The following is a 24212-nucleotide window of genomic DNA, read 5'->3' as shown; positions in this document are numbered from 1 at the left end:
CTTCCTGGGAAACTGACTCGTAGATGATTTGAAATGAGAGTAGCGTAGGCAGAGTAGGGATAAATGGAAGAAGTGCTGAACCAGAAGACCCAGACCTCACAGACCTGCACGGCCCTGTTAGAGGGGGCACAGAAGTGAAAGTGATTGCAGGTGCTCTTTAAAGACCCTTTTAGTCCCTGACTGAGTGCCAGCTTCTTGTGACGCCCCTTCCGGCACCAGATTAGGATTCCGGGTGCGCGGGAGGAGGCTGAGGCGCTCGAGCTCCCGTACTCCCCCTGCTGGTGAGTGTGAAGACGACCTCGCCTCCGCACCACGTGTGTGTGGATGTGTGTGTGGCTTTTTTGTTAGGAGAGGTTACACTGGAATCCTGGCGAGAAGCCATTGCCCCAGCGCGACCACTGCTGTACTCGGGGTGCATGTGGAGTCAGATAGTCCTCAGGAGGGAGGGCAAGAAGTCTAATGTTTGGACTGTGTTTGTCTCACGATCACCACAAAATAAAAGTGTAGAAAATGCTGTGGTGTACTAACTCTTTTCTGTACTTAAGTTACTCAGATTAACATACACTTATAATTAAATTCTAAACATTTTTTTGGAGTCATCACTGTTGCTTTTTAAGTACAATGATGCCAATTATGTACAAACAGGGAATAAATCAGGATTTGTGTGTGTGTGTGTGTGTGGCATTACTTACATTTACTTTATGAAAGAGCCAAAGAGATTTTAGGGTATTTAGTGTCAGTTTAAAATGGGCTTATTATAATAAAATACGTTTTCCAAAATTTGCCATGAGGCCTCTGATGGCAGAGGTTTTAAAACATTGAAATCTTTGCCATGGCCCAGAGAGCTTCACAGCTCTTTATAAACAGCAAGTGGATTGAGCCAAAGGCTTATCAGGGCAGGGGTGACATTAAGAACAAATAGTAAATTAATAATTTTGTTTCTCATTTGAGCCAGAGCTCTGCCTAATTCACACACTAGTACTTCATAGCAGGTACGCAGTCAGTCAGCACATGGACAGTCGTCAGGCGTGTGGTCTCCTAAACAGACGGGTAGCCTACATTAGAAAGGCAAACAGCGGATGAATGCGGATTGCTCTACTGCAAATACACACCGTGGGTCATTGCACACCTGGGTCCCAATTCTGGACCAGAAAGTTAGGGGACAGGAATAGGTTTCAGGAGGCTTTGGAACCCCACACCTTTAAGAAGAGCGATGGCTGACATGTGCCAGGTGACCATGTCACGTTCCCCAGGCCACCTCAAGCCTGGTGGGATTCCTTCCCTGAATGTTGTCTCCTAAAAGATGCAGTAAACAGACATACTGCCCCTGACTTGGCTTGGGCATCCAAACAGGCCACGTCTGGGGGCCTGTCCTGCTCAACACTCAGTGGAGTGGTCACTTTGGACATTGGGTAGTGGCTCCCCGTCCCTGAACAAAAGGCGATGTTAAGCGTTGGTGTTGGCACGCAGCGTTTGGGAGTCAAGAAAAGCCCAGAAGCCACTGCTGGGTTCCCGAGGGCCGCGGTTCTCAGAGTGTGGCCCCAGACCCTCAGCCACTGGACCTGTAACCTTAATAGACATGCAAATTTTTGGACCCCACCTTGGACTCCAGAAGCGGGGGGTGGGGCCAGCCATCTGTGTGTTAGGGACCCACTGCTTTGGGGGAAAACCTGACACAGTGAGAGTGCTCCCAAGAGCTGGCAGTTGGGAGAAGATGCAGCCGGGGGAGGGAGCTGGGTCCCGCGGTGGCGCAGGAAGGGCCAGGCTGAGTCTGTTTTCAGGACAGAGCCTCCGCTCAGCTCCACACTAGCTGCTCAGCTCCACACTAGCTGTCTTGTGAGGAGGGAGGTGAGGCTTAGTGTGCTCACTGTTCTAGGTGCAGGCAGCCAGGCCTGGGGCCTTCAGGGCTGATTTGTTCCAACGGAAAGTGCATCCGTGCCTTGGCCTTTGTGGCTTCTAGTTAGATATTTCTCATCAGGGATCATGGGGGATAACGGGGATTTTCCTACCTAGCAGCCAGGGTGGGAGCCTTTCCTGGGGGAAGTGGTCGAAGCTACCAAAATGAAATTCGAAGAATACAAGTTCAGGTCCCTGGCTTCCCTATTTTCAGTTCCCATGAAAATTTTCAGTAAGAGAGGTGTCAATATCTCTGCTCTACGTCTGACTTGAATGTAGGATAGTGACCTGTCTACTCCTAGGAGCTGGAATATGTTTTCGTTTCCTGTTTCCAGAGGTCAGATTTCTTGTCTTAATGTAAAAACTGTGCTGTTTGTTTTCCCACAGTTTTGAATCTGATATGGCTCTAAATCTTGCCTTTTCCTCCTTTTTCGGCTTTCACCCTTAATCTCCCCTGGGTGGAACGCTATTTATCAAAGAGAATAGACTGTTAGTCACCTCGATCCCCAATCGGTCAGGATTTTTATAATAGACACCTACTTCCTGGCCTGGGGGGGTGGGTCTGAGGCTCTTTGAGAAAGAAACGGGCCTAAACCAGGGTGAAAGACACCAAAATAATATTTACTCTGAGACAGAGTGATTTGCTTCTGAGTTCAAGATTCTTCTTTTTTTTTAATCTAGAAGAGGAGTGTTAGGAAGGTCCTAAATAGGGAATCAGCTAGCATCCGGGGCAGCCTGGTTTGGTGCCGCGGCTTCAGGCTGCAAACGCACCACCATGCAGATGTGAAGGCTGCTTTCTCTTTGCGCCTCATGGCCTCTTGCCAACACGACTGCCTTGAATACAACTGGAAAAGTTAGGGTGCAGAAAGGACTGAAAACCCGAGTGGAGGTGTCGGGACATAAGCCAAAGTGCAGCCTTGTGTGTATGGCTCGTTGCCACCCTCACTGCCCAAAGGAAAGGTCGGTGACCTTTGGACTTCTATTGCAAGGAAGACGCGGGGAAAGAGATTGCCAAGCATGAGGAAGCTGTGGGTTTTCGGGGAGCGTAGTCATGCCTCTGACGTGGGAGCCGATGGGGAGCACACGGTCAGCCACTCCTGCCACGGAGCTCGTTTGGGAGGCCTTGTCCACATCTTCCTGAGCAAAGGTTGAATTGCAAATCTGTGTTGGTTTGACATTTGTGTTTTTAGGGCCATGAATTTCTAGTCCGGTTTACCAGTAGGTTTTAGGACTGAAGGCTTTAAGGGGGTTTAATTTTTTTTTCTGTATTGACTGATGACAGATGGCCTTAGAAACGGGGAACTCAAGTGTTGATGAGTAGCGTTGGTTAGTTAGCATGCGGTCCCCTGGGGATGCACGTTGGATACAAAGCTGGATACAAAGCGGAGCTCAGCACTTTGGTCTTTCAGTTCCTTACAAATGCGTCAGGAGGAGGGCAGCATCCGCTTTTCAGTGACACAGGAACGTCAGCTACCTGGTCACTCTGGGCAGCCAGACAGCTCAGTGTTCAGCTGAAAAAGTTTGCTTGGATTGTTGGTGACCATTTAGTTTACTAGTGGGCACTGTGCAGGGATATTTGGGGGCGCGGGTTGGAGGGGCTCCTCCTCTGATAGCCCTTGACCCTGTTCTTACCTGATTTCTATCTTCAGAAGATGCTTGATGAAGCTCAGCATAGGCTTCTGAGGTGCTCTAAGGCCTTTGACACTATAATTCATGAGAAGAAGACCCCAAGGGGTGATAAGCAGAGTCCTTTGGCAGGTCTGGACTTGGCCACCAAGTCTAGATGGGCCCGGGGAGGCAGGGCTTTTGGGCACGCTCTGTAGGCGCCCCCCCCCCACAATCTAACTGCCGTGTTGCTGCGCCTACATGGCGGGGTGTGTGTGGAGTCCTTGTTTGCAGCCCAAAGGAGAGAGAGATGGAGTAAAATGTTTAAAGTACATTTTGCTTTCAAATGTGAGTCAAGGCCCTGGTAGAGCAATTTTCTGCCAGGTAAAGAATATTAAAAATCACCGAAGTACTGTTACAATGTATTGCTTACTTAGAATCTTTATTCTCTACATTCTAGGTTCGGAACCTCACTTACATGGTGACCCGCAGGGAAAAGATTAAGCGATCTGTGTGCAAAATCCAGGAACAGATATTCAATCTTTACACTAAGCTCTTGGAGCAAGAAAGAGTTTCAGGTATGCATTCAGCCCTCACAGGAGCGACAGTAGAGCAGGGGCGTCGAGGCCTTAACGCTATGTTAAGGGAAGAAAGAGTCGTGTCTTTATTTTATCTATCCTGCGGAAGAATCTAAGAAGTGCAGACTTTCACATTTAAAGCAAATCTTGAGGCATCATGGTGTAGGGGGAAGGGCTAAGAATTTGGGTTGACTCCTGTATACTGTACTTCCAGGCCAAACACAGGCAAGTCTCGTAATTTCTAAGTTGCCCCGTTTTCCTCATATGTAACTAGGATGACATCTCAAGCTACCTCTTGGAAACTGTTGGGAGGCTCAAATGAAAGAGCAACTTCTGTATTGCAAAGCCTCGATAAACGTAAGGTATCATGGGGATACCTGAAAAGATGTGTAAATTATCCAGCCTTGAATCTACCTGTAACATATGGTAACTACAGCTGAAGACTGTGCGTGAGTCACATGTCCACGTTTAGATAACATTCTCAGTGGACTTCTTTGGCGTGGGTGGAATTTTGAGTATTTTAGAGATAAGGCACCAAGTATTTATTTTTTTAGTGCCTTCTGTTTCACATTGCTGTGATCCAAGCAAAGAGAAGAAAAAAACCCCCCAAAAAACACAGGGCATGACTTGGAGATCAAGTGCAAAGTTGGGCAAGGTGGGACTCTTCATCCGTGAAAGAGGTGTGGTCCAGAATCACTTGCCCTTCAGCACTAACTTTCTGGGATCGTCAGCCCGCAAAGCAGGTGTCATGCTGTTAGAGCAGGAGCTCTGCTGAGTGTGGTTGGGCAGAGGCGGACCCACAGAGCAGGTAGGTCTAGGGGACGTGTCTGCTGCTCTGTCCGCCCTTCCGGTACCCCAGCAACACTGGAAGTGCTCGTGCTGCAGTCATAGCTGGCTCACTCTCATTTTTCTGCTTTTGTGGCTTTTTGTCACTGTACATTATTATGACACACAGAAACAACCAAGGAGTGTTATATATAACCTATTATGTTGAAATCCCAATTCTGGTTTACCAAAAACTAACCGGTGTGATTAGAGGTATAGCAGGTCCTCGAATAACGTCATTTCGTTGGAACCTTGGTGAGATGCCACAGGAACGGAACCGTTGTTTGTATCAGTTAGCCTGAGGTAAACTGGGTTTCGTTAGATGTTGTTTGACTTAAAGTCACAGAACCTGTCAATAACGTTAAGTGAGGACTTGCTGTAAATTGGTCACTTTAACAAAGAGAAAGAGCCTAGGGAGTATTAAAGGCCATTCTCGAAGTAATACAGAATTCTAATGGCATTAACTTATTAACAGTATTATATAGGATTTTTTTCTCCCCAAGTGGAGATATTTCCCGGAGTGTCACGCTTATATCATTAGCTAGAGTTTAGTTGTAACACTTCTAAAATAAATTTTTCTAAGCAGGTGTCATAAGTAAAAGCAGTTCCATTCAGATTCTTTAAAGTGAACTTCTGCCTCTTCATTATTCGAACTTGGATGCAAACACACGGGACCTGTTCTATCCCTGGCCTTAGTGTCCTTCTGTGAAGGCCCATCTGGTGCAGACTGCTCGGCCTCCAGCCCACAGAGGCGCTGCCGCTGCCCGGGGCCACAAATGCAGGCTATGCCTGCGGAGTTTTGACACTGGAGGCTTCTGTGACACTTGCTAAGTCGTTATGTAATGAGTGATTACCTATATACATAAGCTGTAAAGAGTGTTTGCATCTGATGTCACTTGAGTCATTTTTCATGGATACTGCAGGCAGCTTTCTGCATTTCATGGCTGCGGTTTTTCCTTGGGTAAGTGATTGGGATTCTGAACAAGGTGAGAACATGTTTTGCTTAACGGCTGTAACGGAGCCCTTCAGAAGTCCAGCTGCTCCTTCAGAAAAGGAAAATGCGTCCCCCCCTTCCCTCTGGGATGGAACCACACTAGCTGTGATGGGTGGAAAGCAATGGTGCTTGTCCTGCAGGATGCTTTGTTTTTCTTTTTTCAGGTTTAGACTTTCACTTGTGTTTTTTTTCATGCAAGTCGATATGTCTTGTAAGACAGATGATTCCAAGTGAAGCCGAGCAGACGGCAGTGACTTGCACGTGTTGCTCAGGGTCCATGGTTTAAGCTGTGCTGTGACTCAGAACCGGTAGGGCCACTCGCGGACTGAGAGTCCTCAATGGAGATGGTGCTTATGTGAGGCCATGAGTCCCAAGTCAAGTAGCAGAAATGGGTGTGAGAACACCCTCCCTTTTGGTTGTAACAAGTTTGTGTTAGGAGTCGAGTCGCTAACTCTGTTCCGTTTCTGTGAGTGTCTGCATCCGCTTAGCAGTACGTTCCGGTCAGGGCTCCTGCCTGGGGCTTGGGGACAGAGCCTTGTCCTGGTGGGTCACACCCTGCGGGGACACAAACCTGAATACTGCCCTCTGGGTACTGTGGGGTTCTGACCGAAACTTGGTCCTTCTGAGCCCCTCCAGGGTGTGATGAATTCACCCAGTGTTTTTCACACCGAGGAGTACGATTTATTTATTATGTGGGTTTGTGAGATGAATTCAGGAGGCCGCCTCTAGCATTAAAAACAAGTGAAATAGAAAACGTCAGAGTGCGTATCAGATGATGAACGCTAATTTGATTTCAGGAAGTGAGCTTTTCCTGGGTGTTGGGAAATTTAGTTCTTACTGTGATTTGCGTCAAACATGTTTGAAAAACACCAGTTGAACTTATCCTGTTGGATGACAGTTTAGTTTAATTCCACAAATGGGTTTTGCATGTAACAGTAAACATTTTTAAAGTGTTAAGAATGATTTTAAGCACCTTCCCTTGTCCATTTCACATATTTACATGTATTTATCCTCTTCATAGCCCAGTGAGGGCATAGATAATTTGGGGAAAGAAACTTAAAAGCCAGTCCCTGCCCACGTCCGGTCGGGGAGGCAGGTGACTGGCTGGTGGCTGTGGCTGGGAGCAGGTGGCGCCTGACCACCAGACTCTGCATGGATTCCCCTGTGTTTGAAGGAAAATACATTCCTTGAAAAGATGATGTTTCATGTAAAAGTCTGTGAATTTCAGCTGTTGTAGAAAATATAGCACATGAACTTGAGTACGCCGATTGGATGCAGATTCTCAAGGGAGATCATATCTTTACAGTAAAAACTTCATTTTTAGAAGCTGGTTGGTTGTGTGTTGTCCCGTGGGGTGGGGCGTTTGCATTGATGGGGCCACACCAAGGGCCGAGACCTGGGCTCTTTTGGATTGGCTTCCGCTGTAATTTTTCTTTCTTTGTGGTTTTGTTCCCCAGGTGTGCCTTCTTCTTCCTGCGCTTCCTCCTCTTTGGGAAGCATGCTTCTGTTCAACAGTCCTTCTGTGGGCCCCGACGCCCCCAAGATAGAGGACTTGAAGTGGCATTCTGCGTTCTTCAGGAAGCAAATGGGCACTTCCTTGGTTCATTCGCTGAAAAAGCCCCATAAGCGAGATCCGTTGCCGAGTAGCGCGGGGAGCGAAGGCAAAACCCTGCTGAAGCAGCCAGACCTTTGTGGGAGAAGAGAAGGGGTGGGGGTCTCCGAAAGCTTTCTGAGTTTTGAAAAGACCTTTGCAGAAGCACGTCTCATGTCAGCACAACAGAAAAATGGCGTGGTGATGCCAGACCCTGGGAACAGGAGAGACCATCGTTTTCATTGTGATCTCAGTAAGGGAGACGTGAAGGACAGACCTTTTAAACAGAGTCACAAGCCTTTCAGGTCCACGGACGTATCCCAGAGGCATCTGGACAACAGCCGAGCTGCCGCCTCCCCGGGCTCGCGGAAGGAGACGGTGCCCAAGTGCAGCGGCCCCCTGATCAAAGTGAACTATAACCAGACTGCAGTCAAAGTGCCTACAACACCTGCCAGCCCAGTGAAAAACTGGGGAGGGTTCCGGATTCCAAAGAAGGGGGACCGGCAGCAGCAGGGTGAGGTCCGCGGGGGCGCCTGCCACCAGCACTCAGACTACCCCTATTTGGGCTTAGGCCGAGTTCCAGCCAAGGAGCGGGCAAAAAGCAAATTAAAACCTGACAACGAGAATGACGGCTATGTCCCCGATGTAGAGATGAGTGACTCAGAGAGCGAGGCGTCTGAAAAGAAATGTATACACGCCAGCAGCACTATCAACAGGAGGACAGACATTATCAGGAGAAGCATTTTGGCCTCTTGATGAAACGGAGACGGTGTGGATGGACGGCGAGCTTGTCCCTGACTGGCTGGACGAGAGCTCTGACACGGGGGGACACCCAGCGCTCCCGAGCCACACAAACACATTTACTTGCAATTCAGATTGAGTTTTTTTCAGTCATTTACAAATCGTTGTGAGAAGTGCGTGTTATTTGCAACTGGTTGAGGAAACACAAGAGTAGATTGTAACTGTAAGACACTGCTAAGACTAGCAGCTGAATTAAACACTAAAATAAGAATGGAGTTTTTAAAAGAGGGCGAGGCTGAAATAAGCCTCCTGAGTTTTTATTGCCCTCTGTATTCTTCCCAAAGCACAAACTCTTGGTTACCTGAATACACGGATTCAGATATGGTTCTTGAGAAACCCTCACGTACCGTTTAATAGCCCAGAAACCTTACTTTCTCGGACTGTGGTAGAACTTGAAATTGTGTGGCTCCTTTGGCCCACAGGTTGTTTTTGTTGCATTACAGTACACAGGCGGCGGCTCCGAAGCTTCAGGAACTCGAGGGCACTCATGTAAATATAGCAGGTGGGGAGGAGAGGATTTTAGAAAAGGCCATGAGAGGAGATCTGAGGGGCCAGGAGAGCTGCTGCGGGCGGGGACGTAGGGTGAATACCGGACGCCCTGAATGTGTGGTGGAGATAGGCCTGGTGGAGAGAAGCCATGAGAAAGGTCTGTCTGTGAGAAAGGGCAGTTGAGGCCCCATTTTTACCAGTCCTGACCTCCCTGCTCCCTGACCACTGCCTTTTGGGCCAGCCTGGGATGTCCCTGGCCGGTGGCTCCCAACAATACAACGTCACTCAAGTTCAAATGATGAACTTCCACACTGGTGAATCCTACTTCCCAGAGTCATCTACTAGTGCATATGTCGGGGACCCCAAGCTTCCAACGGGGATGGGTTCCTTAAGGAAATGGGGAAAAAAAAAGGTTATATTTTTAAAATAATAGAAAGGCAATAAGTTGCTATAACCTCTTACCATTGACCAAGTTTATAACAGGAAAAAGATGGAAGCGTCATAGGTTTTCTCGAGTCAGAGTGCTAGCTCTCATTCGTAACTTGGACTTTCTAATTGCAAATGGCAATAATTAGTTATCAGCAATAATAAATTTAGCATTAAATTTGAGTACAATGTTTTGTTTTGCACTCACTGCAGTGCATATGTATTAAGACAGTGGATAGTGTTAAGGTCCTGTTAATTTTCTTTGGAATTCAGTGTAGTTGTGAAACTTAAGGAAAGTTTAAATAGCAAAGAGATTTAGAATTCTGGGCACTTGGAACAAGCCCAACGTCCCCTAAATTACCCCTTAGTTTGTTAGTATCGGTATGCAGATTCCTGATTCATTTATACATCTGTGTCCATGTGGCAGGGACATCCTGATACTTAATGAGTAATGTTTGAGTTCTGTAGATAACTTTCAAGTCTTCCAGATGATTGTCAACAAAAAAGGCTTATTGAACTCCATCTTGCTATGCAAGTTTTATCAGATGATCAAATAGTGGATCTGATGCGTCCCCATTGTATGTATGACATTTTCAAACCAAGTCTTAACTTTTTGAATACATTTTAGTAGCCAATTCAGGGGAGAGGAAAGGATGACCCAGGTTTTTAGATTGACTATTTTTGAGCTCGGGGGCTCATTTTGAAAGACTGCTGTCCAGATAAGCTGTTGCTATAGATACTAGAAGTTTCTTACGAATCCAAGTTGTACATTCACTCATAGCCTAATTTATGAATCAGACTGTTTGCATATGAGCAAAAACCTTTTGCTGAATACAGAAGAAGGTGGACTCTATCTACAGTTCTCTTTTGACTACAGCAACAGCTCTGGGTGAGAGTAGAATATATAGAGAATTTGTCAAGCCATAGAAAGAAAATCTAAATTCTAGTAAGTATATGACCTCTCACCATTTCAAGAGGTACCAGATTCATTTGCACTATTAGGAATGCTAGTTTTGTGCAAAAATAATGCCTTACCTGTTTTTCCCCCACATTTAGGTTGAAAAGCTTTCAAACGTTCCAAGTTATGCTGAACCAAAAAACAAAACAAAACAAAACAAAAAAATAAAAAAAAAAACCCCACACAAAACAAAACACACAAAAATGAAAAGCCCACACTTTTTATTCCTGCTTTGAAATGCAAATGGTACAGAGCTCGGTTTCTCTGACAGTGTAATGATAGCTTTGTAAGTTAGTTTCCTGTCCTGCTGGGAACTCTGTATGAGGCCACCACATGCAGCAACCCACCCACCCCACCCACCCACTGGCACTCTTAGGATGGAACCATTTGCTCTTCTTCACTTTTTATTTTTATTTTTTTAAGCTTTATCTTTCCTTGTGCATCCTGACCAAGAAGTATCTTTGATTATGATCAATGTATTATGTCAAAATGTAGGCTAGTTAAACTTTTGTAAAGTTGCCTGGAATGTCATTTGTTAGGTTATAAACACAAAATCGAAATGAAGGGTTATATGTGTTGTGTACAAATCTTAATTATTTTGAAATGGACAAACTTGTCATTACATTTGTAACCTTGTACAGAGGATTTTTCACTATGTGCCTAGCTTGGTGTCCATTCAACTAAAATTGAAAAAAAAAGGTGCATGAAGAGTTAAAAATCAGAAATTAAACAAAGTATATGTAGAGATGACTATTTTATATGACATGGCCCAATCCTGTATTTATTTCTATCCCCTTTTTGAAAGTATTTATAAAACTAGTTGAGGACAGCTGTATTTTTTTGTTGAACTATTTAGTAGGATTTGTGCCTTTTTGTCTGTATGTGAATAAATGCTGTACATTTTGCAATACATTTTAAGTGTCTTTTGAAATCTGCCTTTGCTCTTGTGACTTAGTCCTGAATTGGTGTGTATGACTGACTGTCACCGTTTCTGTGATGGATGTGAACTGCAGGAACATGACAAAACAGACGAGCCCAGATTCCTGGGGCTGCTCTCTGGATCAGCTCTGATGGGGAGACCCTGAAGGGTGCTCGTGGTTTGATTTTTGTCTTCCCACCTGGAGCTCTTCCCAGAATAGTTTTAGATCTGAAAACTACCAGTTGTTGAAGCAGCTTACATTTTAGAGTAAGAGTTGGGTTTAAAGACTGAACTAGAATTTACTGGCCATGTGACCGTGGCCAAGTCACCTCACCTTGATAAGCCTGTTTTCCCTTCTGTGAAAAGATGACTTCCTACTATTTAACTGGGGTCATGGTGCTATTTAAAGAGAGCAGAGAGCATCTCATATAAAGCATGCAGCCGGGCATTTAGTAGATGGTAGGCTGCTCCTTTTATGCTGAGGAACATTTCTCCAGCAGAATGTTAACTGATGACGAGGCTTCTGAGGCAAAAGTTATTTCTGAATGACAGGAAGATTGTATTTATAAAGCTCTTTAAGAAACAATTTTTCAAAAGAGCAGTTGCATTAAATGAATTCTTTTGATCACAGAATCTGGAACACTAGGGCAAAGCAAAGCTACTGCCTGCATTCTACGCAGAAGACATGTCCAAGGTCAGTGTTGGCATCGGCAGGGCTGGGCCTATGCATTGGCTCCGATTTCTGGTTGGTGCTTCCTGCCTGAAACAGGATTCAACCACTGCATGTGGAGATGAGCATAGAGAAGTGCACCTTTCTTTGTGTTGGGGACAGCAAAACAGGTGTGGCTTGTGCCTTCCCACGGACATGACGTTGCCCAGGAGCCACAACAGGGCAGTGCTACTGCTCCTAATTCATAATTTCTGTAAAAATTTGGCCAGCGTTATGCATTTTTTACATGAATTGCTCATACATTTGGCTGAAAGCTTGTTTATTTCTCCTGGTTCCTCCTTAGTGACTGTTTACTTCCATGTTGCTTGCTCTGAGTAAGACCCCAGAGAGAAATAATTGTGGTTCTCCCTACAAGGTCTTGAAGTTGAACGACCACAATGGTTCCCCGGGGAAATTAAGTCCCCAGGAGCCAAAGGAAGGGCTCCTCATTGGCAGTTGTGCATGAAGCGATGGGAAATGTGGCACCAGGGACTCACATTCACGTTTTTACCCAGATCGCTTAAAAAACGGTTTCTACCTTCGAAACATTAGCCATCTGCAGCAAGCTTTGCAATTAACTTCAAGGTTGCAATCTTCAATATGATTTCTCTTTAATGCTCAGAACTGCATTAGATGATGTGTTCTAGTCTGGCGTAACACCGAAGAGCTGTAATTGCCTGGTTATTGAAAAAGCGGATAAAAAAACATGTTACCTCCTTCCTTCACTGCAGCTCTTCTCCCCACTGCTGAGTCTGATAACCTGCACAGTCCAGCTTTTCCCGGCTTCTCACTCACTGCTTGCTGGGCGTTTCTTCTTGGATGCACGCAGGTGCCGGGATTTCGGAACTCATCCTTTTCTATATCCTGCCATAGAGATGTCACCCAGACCTGAAACCTGGGCATCCCTGGTGAGTCCTTTTTCAACTCCCACGGCCTCTTGCCATAGAGTTCCAGTCTCATCATTTCTTGGTTATTGCAGCAGCCTCTTGTTTCCTTGACTCCCGCCTTGCTGAAATGAACCCCCCCTCCTCCCAATTAGCTGCAACCTTGCCAACACTATCTCCATAGTGATACTTTCTGCAATTAAACACTGATTTTGTCATTCCACGTAGCCTTCAGGGGAACCTCCAGGCTTCTGCAGAGAATTACAAAGGGCTTATCACATGGCAGGCACCCATCTGTATTTTATGCAAATTAATTTGTTTAAACCTCACAACAGGTGAGGTGGGCACTATTATTTGATTTGCAGATGAGGAAACTGAGGTACAAAAATTAAGTTATTTGCTCAAGGTCAACAGGTGCCTCTCAGAATATAAAAGTAGTTCACACAAAGTAGTTCGTGTGTTTTGAGGACTGAGGATTATACATGTGAACTTCAGGTTAATGAGTTTCTATAAAGCAGAGCTAATAATCTTGGCTTCAAACATTATGTTACTGTACAAGATAACCTAATGGATAAGGAGTAACAGTCAGCTTGCCGTCAGTCCCTGCCTCCTTCTGCGGAGAATAGAATTAGCTAATTAAGCGTCATATATGTTTATATAGCACAGGTGCACACACACAAACACATTTGCATATAAAATATATGCACATATGAGCAAACAAAACAGCACTGCTATCAGGAACTCAAAGAATAACACTTCTATATGCTGACATTGCTTGAAAAATTAAAGAGATTTAAAATCACATCATTTCTTGATGGATCTAGAATGAGGACTGTCTTTAAGGCTTTAAATTGATGCTATGTGATGAATATATGATAATCTGTATTTCTCTGAGAGAAAATATAATCTGGTTAGTTTTTACAAATAAGTCAAGCAATGAGGTATTTCCCAAATTAAATAGCAAAGATAAAAAAATACTGTGTACCGTCAATCCTAATTAACACAAGTGTATCCTGATATTCTCACTACGACTCGGCTTATATGTGGCTGAGTTTTCAGTAGTACGTTTATAATTATGGGTTAAATACGGTTATTTTACCCACTAATCTGGCTGGATTATTACCAGTGTGAAACCATCTCTTCATGAAGCCAAACTTCTTTGGTGTTGCCCTCCACCATGTAGGGACCCCGAAGGCACTTTCCTCCTTTTTCTGCTCACTGCAGCTCTGCTCCAGCTTTCTTGTCCATCATGTCTGCCTCGTCTAGTCCCAGGTCCCAGGACATCATACAGTACTGTGTCAACCACGTCACAATTGCTAAACACAAGTCAACATATATGTATGTTTTTTTGGTAGATATTTTATATATATATATAAAATAGATACGAGGTCGGAAAATTAAGTCTGCGAACTCATCCTAGAAAACGTGCTACACACCTCATTACTGAATATCACTATGGTTTCCTTAGAAGTACTCCCCTTGGGAAGCTATGCGCTGAGGCCAGCACCTAGTCAACCCTTCAAAGCAAGTTTGGGAACTCTTTTTCTGGAATGGCCATCAGAGCTGCCGTCGTATTACCCTTGATGTCCTGAATGGCATCAAAATGTCTTCCTTTCAGTATTTCCTTTATCTTTGGATAAAGAAAGACGTCATTGGGGGCCAGATCAGGTGAGCAGGAAGGGTGTTCCAAAACAGTAATTTGTTTACTGGCTAAAACCTCCCTCACAAACAGTGCTGTGTGAGCTGGTGCATTGTCGTGATGCAAGAGCCATGAATTGTTGGCGAAAAGTTCAGGTCGTCTAACTTTTTTACGCAGCCTGTTCAGCACTTCCAAAGAGTAAACTTGGTTCACTGTTTGTCCAGTTGGTACAAATTCATAATGAATAATCCCTCTGAATCAAAAAAGGTTAGTAACATTGTTGCAACAAGTTCACGAGCTTAAATGTCAGACCTCGTATATATTTTCAACTCACACACTGTAATAATATAATAAAATTTGCAGGGGATAAATGACCAATCTGGCTTCGGGGGCAAAGATATGGCTTAGCAACAAAATGTTTAGAAAGCATTAGGATTTTAGTGAACAATATGCTCAATATCTGCCCAAACTGTCATTCAACTTCCAAAAAAGCTAACATGACTTTAAGCTGCATTAATGGAAGTGTAGACTCTAGAATAGTAACTGTCCTTTTTTCTCATCCGAAATACTAATGAGAAATTCTATATTCATTTCCATTTGTCATTAACTACAGTAACTCAAAGCACACTTCCCCAAGAGAATACGTCAGACGCTTAAGATGGGGGGCAGGGGAAGGGTATGTCCACCCCCTGGAGAGTCTAATACGCTGTTCCCCACACTTAGGCAGGTAGCACCTCTTCCCACCCCTTTCAGTCGTGATCTAGAACAAGGAGCTGATAGCTTATACCTTGACTATAATGTCGGTTCTGGGCGTAAGACTGCTGCATCCCACGCACACCTGGTGGAGAGCAGGAGCTCAGTAAACACTTACTGAAGGAGCGAAGGCCATATGTGGATAGGGGTGCTTTCAGAGACCAGAGCCTGGTTGGCTCAAGACTCAAAAGCAAGTCCTCTGAGGAACTAGAGGTGCACACTAAGTGCAGAGGGAACACAGTCATTCTTTCCAAAAGGCTTTCCAAAGGCTGAAGACCTGCCCTACGAGATGGTTCAGGCTCTGGTGGACGAGATGGTTTTACTCTGTTGCCCAAGGTAGAACTAAGGCAGGGAGACACACTGCCACTCAGTGTCGGGGAGAACTCTAAGGGTCAGAGCTGTGGAAAGTGGACTGGGCAATCTCGAGGAGCTCAAACTGCCCGCCAGTGAATTTCAACAGCTGTGTACAATGCCAGTAGTTATCTGTTACTAAAAATAAAACAGTGAACTTTAAGAATGTGTATTTAAGGAGAAATAAACTAGAGCAGATTCAAAGTTATCTCTAAAACGTAACTCTCACTGGCTTACATTCCAGTATACTCTCTGAGTGGAAGAAGCCAGAACGGGTGTGAGTCAGCGCACTGGGAGTGTCCAGGGCTTGGGCCCGTGGGGGTGTCCTGTGGTGACCCTTGGGCTAGAGGACCATGTAGTGCATGTTTTTTTCAAGGCGGGTGGATGCCAGTATTATAAAAAATTACTTTAAAGGTGTCTTTCCACCCTATGATTTTTGTTATCTCAGCATGTGCATATTTATTTAGTTCCACCTTTTATAGATAATAAGAGCCCTGCTACTGTCACAATGGCCATGCATTTTTAAAAGCTTTAAGGGTTAGGGAAACACTAAGGCACAGATTCCATGTCACATTGGGGTACTGCTGTGTCTGTCTCCTCATCTATGTGTTTATAGACATTTTAAAGTAAACTAAAAAAGTAATCATTATTTTTGATAAAAATATAAAAAAGCTCATTACAGATTTGTTATTTTGGAAAAATTGATAAAACACATTATGGTTAAAGAACAGACTTTATGGTAAAATGCTTAAAGTGTTTTTTTCACTCTTTCTTGATTTGTCTGAGAGCTGGCTTGGCAGACTGTGCAGCTATGAAATATTCATATTTGCTGAATAAACGAATGACTGAATTGTAGCTAATGTTCTCCCATATTTGGGGTAGTTCTCACACCAGAGAAGTTAGAAGATTGTTGGCTGCCCCAATTTGCATATTTGTATACAAAGAGAAGAAGAGGTAATCATATCTTTTCTTTCTCAGGGAGACACAATAAAGAAACATGAATAAATAAAATGAACTAGCTGTGTTGTCCCCAATTTCAGATTTATATAATTCCTTTTCTCTCTTTCTTATTCATCTCCCCTGTCTCCTAAAACACAGTTCACAGAATAAATGATACTGTCTGTGTCCATGAAGTCAAAACTGACCAACATGAGAAATATCAAGAACTTCCCTACATTTTTACATTAGAAATTATTAGCTAACAAACTTTTCTACAAAGAAATAACCATACGTGCTCAGCTCTGTTGCTAAACATACCTTAAGTCTGTTCAAATTCAACAGAGGTGAGAAAGGCCTATTCTCTGCATATTAGTAGCCTGTCTTGTCCTAGGAGTATTCATGAAGGAGGCCTCCAGAGAGGGTTATTAATATTGAAGTGTAAGAAGTAGGTGCCTAGAAGCCGCAGTTTGGAGGAAATGCTCGTGTTAAAGGTTTTGCCTTGAAGAAATGAGTCTGGGAAGTTAGATTTTCTTTTGGAAAAAGGATAATAGTACTTAACATTCTGTTTGTCTAGAATGTTAAGTTTCTGAAGTGCTTTCTCCTACAGTCTCATTTTTTTTGGTCAGATATAATTTTAACATCTCTAATTAAACGTTTTAAAAAATAAGTTCCACATCCTATATGAAAATGAACATAACTCTTACTACATGGGAATTAGTCTGTGAATGACATGGGAAGGAGTTTGCATTAGAGAATCCAATGAAACATCCCTTGCGAAATGGAACTAAGCTAAGCGCCTCCTCTCTAGTCACCAGCTAACGGTCTTGTTGGTGCTGTTTGTCTCAATCACTGCACTTGACACTAGCAGTCATTTGCCTCCTACTTAGAAGACCCGATTTCCTCCCTCTAGTCTTTCTCCCATTGGATTCCCATGATTAACAGCTCTCTCACTGCTCCTCTTCAGTCTCCTTCCCTAAGCTCAGCCTCTTCCTGAGCTCACTCAACAAATGAAGACATTTTCTGAGATCCTGTCCTTAAACACTCATTGTCAGAGTCTGAACAGGTACCGAATACCCTCCATGTGCCAAGAACTCCATTGAGTGCTAAGACTATAGTGATGGGTCCTGCTCTCAAGGAGCTCACAGTCTGTCGAGATGACCTTAGACAAAAAAATTCGAAAGGTTAATTACAAGTTTTGATAAGCACTATGAAGGAAAAATATAGCACACTATTCAGAGCAATACAACAGGGGACCTAACCCAGTGTGGAGGCGAAGGAAGGCTCTCTGAGGCAGCGATGCTTGAGCGGTGATGTGAAGAAAGCACATATGTCACAGTACGAGCAGACCCTGTGTGGGGACGGAGGCCGATGAGCTGGTGGAAGGAAAGGAGGGCCAGCGTCAGGGCAAGGGCACAAGAGACGGAGGGGAGGAAGCATCTGGCGGCCGCGCATGAGACCGACCCCCAGACAAGGCCGGCGCTCTGTGGCCCGATGCTCAGCTTCATACAAGGACCCATGACAGCCCAGTTTGTTAGCATCATCCGAACCATGTGACTGCTAGCTGAATATTTACACACGGATGTTTTCACGTCGCCTCAAACTCAATTCATTATATTTGATCTGGACTTTTTCTGTTATTGTTAACCATCTCCTAACTAGTTATCCAGATGCAAACTTATCAGCTGGAACCACCAGAAAGCAGGGCGCACCAAATTCAAACTAGAAGCAGACTAGATAACTACATGACCGATGGAAGTAGGGCTGCAATAAGAGTTCAAGGCCATGCATTCTCAGAACTCAGATCCCAGGGCCGGCCGAGTGGCGCAATGGTTAAGACCTGGCTTGGGACGCCAGAGGGCCCTGGTTCAGATCCCACATATGAGGGCCAGTGACACTGCCCTCTACAGCTAAGATGCTGAACAACAGCTCAACCTGGAGCTGGGCTGCCGTGAGTCACCAGCATCGGTGTAGGCTGCAGCCTCTGCTGCAGTGGGTTGCCATGGGCTACCGTGTGTAGCCAGCAGCCAGCGTGAGCGGCCGTACAGAAGCCGGCGACTGATCTGCCTCGCCTGGGAAGAGCGCAATGATGGTGCCAACTTGGGCCAGTGAAGCAACGTCCTCCAAAAAAAAACTAAAAAAAAAAAAAAAAAAAAAGAACTCAGATCCCATTTCATTAGTCCTGCTTTTTAGTAATAACAAAACGAAACAAAACAAAAAATTCCAAACCTCTCAAATTCTTAAATGTAAGTATTTGATAAACACTGGAAACGTATGACTTAAAAACGAATTACTACAGGGCTGGCCAAGTGGCTCAGTTGGTTAAGAGCTTGCTCAAGAGTGTGAGCTCTGAGCAACAGGGTCGCCAGTTCGATTCCTGGCCCGGCCCAAGCTGAGCTGCCAACAGGTGGCAGGATGGCTCAGCTAAAAAAAAAAAAAAAGAATCATTACAATTATACATTAAAATATTTGACAGCATCATTTTAGGAAGTGCATAATTTATTACATTTATGAACTCATAATAAAACAAACTTCTCTGGACCCTTAAAAATATGTTAGGAGTAATAATTAGATGTAAATTTCTCAAATCTGGGAACCTAAAATACTAAAATTCTAGCATTTTCTTAAAATCTCTTTCTCACGATTATCTTAGTTTGAAAATTATTATGTTCTTCCAAGGAAGAAAGGGGGAATTAAAAACTAGACACATTAATGAGGCAAATGAGTTCTCAGCTGGCTTTATTCTCCACAGAAGCTCAATATAGCATTATGTTTTCTTTACTTACAGGAAGCTGTCACCGTTCTGTTGTTTTCCAATAACCCTCAAAACAGAATGGAAAATGCTTATGCAGACGACACAGGCCCAACCACTCTCTGCAGGTCTGACTGCTTCCGTGCACTGCTGGTCCAACAGCCGTCCCCACGCCAACGTTCTGTGAGTGAACGATGACTATTTTTAAATATTTTCCAGATTTATCATGGAGGCTGCTTTTCTTCTCTGCACTGTAATCATACTGAGCTGCAATGAAAATAAACAATCAGTAAACAGTTACTTTTTCTGTGGAAAACTTTAGACTAATACAAAGTATAATGCATCACAACTTAAAGTTACTGAGAACAATCTTATTGGAAGGGGTCTTGTAAGAGGTCACCTTTTGTGTTCATTTCTATTTTACTCTTGAAACTTTAAAACGTCTATATCACTCTAGAGAGATATAAGTCAAATACGACATTCCATAGCTCAGTGATTCTAAAATATATTTTACAGATGGATGAGGAACATCTAGATAAAAGTTAACCAGAAAAGTGGCTAAAACACAAACTAAGTGTATGCCAGCACACTGCAGGGCTGGTAAAAAAAAAAGATGGGTCATAGTAAGAAGCGTCTAATAGGTAAATAATCTTTAGTTATTAATAGAATTGATTAAAATTGATATGGAGTATACACATAGTAACAAAAACAAAAACAAAAACTGAACAGGACAAAACCCCCTCCAAAGCCTAACAGTGTACTGGTATAGCATAAAAAAGTCTTCCCATCACTGTCCTTCATTCCACAGCCCCCTTGCCAGAAACCACCACTATTTTTAGTTTCTAAGTATATTTCTTGAAATATTCTAAATGAGAATATATGCGTATATTTCCTCATCCTTTTTTCTTTAAGAAATAATAAAGTAGTTTACAGACTTTTCATCTTGTTTTTTTCTTGCTAAACGATCTACCTTAGAAATAGCTCCATATTAGATCTATATACTTTATTCCTTTTAACAGCTCAAACTTCCCCTGCATGGATATTCTATATAACTTTACTAGTTTCCTGTTGATGGGCTTTTAGATAGTTTTTAATCTTTTAAAATTTTACGCACAGCTGCAATTAGTATTGGACATGCTGCTTTGGATGGACTTGCCCAGTAGCGAGTACACCACCTGTGGAATAAATTCTGAGAACTGCTGGGTCAAAGGTTATGTACATTCACACGTTTTGAGAGATACGACCCAGCTGGGCTCCTCAGAGGCTGCACCAATGCACATTTACATCAGTGACGTGTGAAAAGTGCCAGCAGTTTATCATCGGACTTCATGACCTGACAGGTGAGAAGTACGTGAACACAGTTTTAATTTGCACTTGTCTTCTGGGTGAGGATGAGGACCTTCTATGATGGTCACAGGCCATCTCTGTCTATTGCACTGTAGCACTGTTGCTGTTGGCTTAGTCGCTTTTTCATGTGTTTGGGAATATTAGCCTTTTTCTCATATGTGTTGAAATACTTGTGTCAGTCTGTCATTGACTTTTCTTAATGCAGAAATTTGAAATTTTACATATTGGTTTCTTTCCATAGTTGCTAGGTTTCATGTTCTTGCAGTGAAAGGCTACACCACACTTATTTTTAAGAATGCCATCCCGTTAACAGGACACAATATGGCATTCAGTCGCTTAGGGGGATACACTTAGAACATGTGACCACAGTCCAAAGAATGATGAAGGATGTACAGCAAAGGAAAATCAGAAGAGCACATTTAGAACGTGACACGTCAATACAAGGCGGGGCTTGTGCTGAACCATGGATGTGATGCTGGGCTGCACTGCCCAGTGCGACGTGTTGGAGACAACGATAATCCTTTAACTCCGTTATTCATTAAGTACCAGGCCCTTAGCAGGATATTATTTCTAATAGCAATTTCCATTTTTCAGAGTAAAATGGGAAAATTAGAAAGAATTCAGAAAAGGCAAAGATAAAGGTCTTTAAAAACTGAATATATTTCTCATAAAGAAAGTTCATGACGGACTCATTTAAAATGGGAAAAAAAATATGAGCTCCAGGGAATAAATTCCTTTTTGTGTATGGGGAGAAGGCTGAGTGATTACTTTCCATCTGCGAATGGGAACAAAATGGAGGGAGAAAAGCTTAAGGAAAACTTTGTGAGATGGTTACTGACAAAACATTAAACAGAAAGCTCACAGAGAAAGGTGGGATCTTTGCCACCAGAGAGAGAAGCGGCAGGAGAGCTGCGGGGACGGCTTAGGTGGAATTCTGTCTGGACGGAGACTACACTGGACACCAGATGGATGATCATCAAGGTTCTGTAACTGGACCCTTTTTACTACAGAACTGAAGGTGGTTGATTTTAAGTAGCATTTTCTTTACCATATTCCTTTAAAAAGGTAAACTTGAAGCTTTAAGGATTGTGATATAAGAAACTTAATTTCTTTTATATCTAAGTACCCACTTATTATTTAATGACTATGCTAAGTGCTTTATATGTGTGAATCCCTTTGATCTTTCTGCAACTCTGTAAGGGAAGTGTTATTATCCTCCGTGAGACATGAGGAAACTGAGGCTTAGAGACATGAAAGCTGCCCAAAGTCACAAGGCTACTTGCCTGACACCAAAACATACTCAACATACTTCCTGGAACTCCGGGGCTCCTGCTACTTCATAATTTACATTAATGAATGAGTTCTTGAATGATTAATACATTAATTCACAATTTCAGAAGAAATTAAACTTATTTGATAAAGCTATAATTACTTTCACGAGGAAAGGAAACAGAGGGCAAATTATTATTGGATTTTATTTAAGTGCCACGCCATGTTCATACTGCAAGTAGATTTCAAAAAAAAAAAAAGAAAAATCTATAAATTCACAAACATAAGCTGAATTCAGTGAGTAGAGTTGCTTTATTATGTAGAAAATACTGTATAAAATAAACTAAGAATGCTACTTTTGAATAAAATATCACATTTATAACCAAATATAATTAATAATGTACTAACTTGGTCTGCTTTTGTCTGCCTGCCTACCTGCCTACCTACATTGTTTCCAGCTTATCTTTATAGTCATTAAACTGGTCTCATTTTGTCCCAAATAGGAGGGACTATTGCTCCTACTTTAGAACAAAAGGCCCATTTCATTATGATGTGTGTGCACTATGATGTGAGTAATTACGCCTCAGTATTTCATCAGGGCTCTGCATTTTCTAACGCTACTTCCCATCGGACTTTATATCATATTTTAGATTATTTATGTGGCCATACACAAATGTGCATTAAATGAAGTTAAACTATACACCAAGTAATTTTTTTCCATTTAAAAACTACAATAAAAACGAAGTTAGTGCAATCCAAAATAGTGCATTCAAAGCAATGTTATCTACTTCCCAATCTGTCCACCTCCTAGCTTTACACATAATTATAAAGCAGTGCTGTCCAACAGAACTTTTTGTGATGATAGAGTCGTTCTGTATTTATGCTGTCTGAAGACAGCCAGAGCCACATACCGCTTACTGATCACTTGAAATCTAATAGTTTAAAAAAAACAACTTATTTTTAAGATTTTTATTAAGATATAACTAACATACAATATTATATTAGTTTCAGGTGGAAACCATAGTTTTTCAGCATTTATATACCTAAAGAAGTGATCACCATAAGTCCAGTAACCATCTGATACAGTACAATGCTATCGCAATATTATTGACTATATTCCCCATGCTGTACATTACATCCCCATGACTTATTTGTTTTATACCTGGAAATTTATACCTCTTATTCCCCTTCACCTCTCCCCTCTTTTTTAATTTTTCAATTACAGTTAACATTCAGTATTATATTAGTTTGAGGTGTACAGCATGGTGGTTAGATGAGGCTTTAATTTTTAATTTTACTTCATTTTAATTATTTTAGTGGCTATCATATTGGACAGTAGTTCTAGATTTAGGAGTCAACTGGAGAAGACTGATGTTCATTTCTGTTTCTAAAGTTTACCTTTTCAACCTCAAATACTAGAGACTACTTTTCAATAGTTTAATCAAGTAAAAACAAAACGACTAGTTCTCTGGGAACTTTTGAGGACCTTCCCTTGGCTTTGGTCCGGCAGAGGACTTATTATCCCCGGACAATGAGGATGCACCCACCTGCTGGGAAGCAGAGGCCGCTCTCTGCTCCGCCTGACTTAGACGCTTCTGAAGTCTGCTGGCTTTTTCTTGCTGCTCTAGAATTAACTTTTCACTCTATTAAGAGGAAATGTAAAACAAACAAGTTAGAAATCCACACGTGACATGGAGACGTTATGGAATAATCAATGAAAAATCTGTACATCATTTTACCATGTAAGAAATGCAGAGATAATATATCTCTAAATTTCCATTTTTTTCAAGTTATGAACTTTGAAGTTCCAAGTTGGTTTTACATTCTGACAGAATTGTTTTCACCCCTACATGCCAAAAACAACAACAAGGAAGTGAATGAAATCCAAAACAAAGTGAATCAGAAGTTAGGAACAAGACTTTCGATTTCTGATCTGTTAACTGCAGATGCCAGTTCACTGCCTCGGATGTGGAGCCCTCCAGCCAGAGCTTCAGGAGGACGTGAGTCCTGGGAACGTGCAGCCCACCCCGTGCCCCTGGCACTGCCCTGCTGGCCGGTGCGCTTAGAGCCACTTTGCTAGGTGAGCTTCTAGGAAAACTGTGATGTCACCATGACGACAGCTCAAGGAACAGAAAATATCCATTCCAGAAATCCTAATTTTTACAGAGCCAGGCGTGTCTTAAATGATTTATATGCTAAAGGTATGCTTTAAAAGGGGAAGAACTCTGTTTCTACATGTTCCCCCAAACATCTGTACACTCCAGAGGGTATTAGGGCTAATAGAGTTATTAAGGTATTGTTATCGGCTGCATTATGTCCCTCAAAGAAGATGCTGAAGTCCTAACCCCTGGTACCCAGGATGTGGCATATTTGGAAATGTTCCCCTCCCCCAATTCCCCAACACTGTTCCCCTCCCCAATTCCCCAATAAAAATCTTAAAAAAAAAATGGAATGGATTAAAAAAATAATCTCAGAAGTAGAAATAAAGAA

The 24212-nt window shown here is 42.9% G+C and overlaps 2 protein-coding genes across 13 annotated transcripts in view; one reads left to right on the top strand and one right to left on the bottom strand.

The window, feature by feature from the left end:
* JADE1 (jade family PHD finger 1) overlaps positions 1-11075 on the top strand; it is a 54886-nt gene extending 43811 nt beyond the window's left edge. For all 9 annotated transcript variants that reach the window (XM_019662929.1, XM_019663173.1, XM_019663088.1 and 6 more), the window contains 2 exons: positions 3962-4079; positions 7356-11075. In XM_019662929.1, coding sequence (XP_019518474.1) covers positions 3962-4079; positions 7356-8245 — 1008 coding nt within the window. In that variant the 3' untranslated portion in view covers positions 8246-11075. The remainder of the gene's footprint in view (positions 1-3961; positions 4080-7355) is intronic.
* A 5142-nt stretch (positions 11076-16217) lies between these two features.
* SCLT1 (sodium channel and clathrin linker 1) overlaps positions 16218-24212 on the bottom strand; it is a 101823-nt gene continuing 93828 nt past the window's right edge. For 3 of the 4 annotated variants that reach the window (XM_019663462.1, XM_019663584.1, XM_019663666.1), the window contains 2 exons: positions 23270-23365; positions 19077-19373 (listed from right to left, as the gene is read on the bottom strand). In XM_019663462.1, coding sequence (XP_019519007.1) covers positions 19311-19373; positions 23270-23365 — 159 coding nt within the window. In that variant the 3' untranslated portion in view covers positions 19077-19310. Of the gene's footprint in view, positions 17731-19076; positions 19374-23269; positions 23366-24212 lie in introns of those variants that run through there. The other variant, XR_002126342.1, reaches the window with a different exon arrangement.

This window comes from Hipposideros armiger, unplaced genomic scaffold (genome assembly GCF_001890085.2).
Source record: "Hipposideros armiger isolate ML-2016 unplaced genomic scaffold, ASM189008v1 scaffold_1, whole genome shotgun sequence".
NCBI classification, from domain to species: Eukaryota; Metazoa; Chordata; class Mammalia; order Chiroptera; family Hipposideridae; genus Hipposideros; species Hipposideros armiger.
Note: the sequence above shows the minus strand (reverse complement) of the source record. Positions and strands in the feature narration are given on the sequence as shown.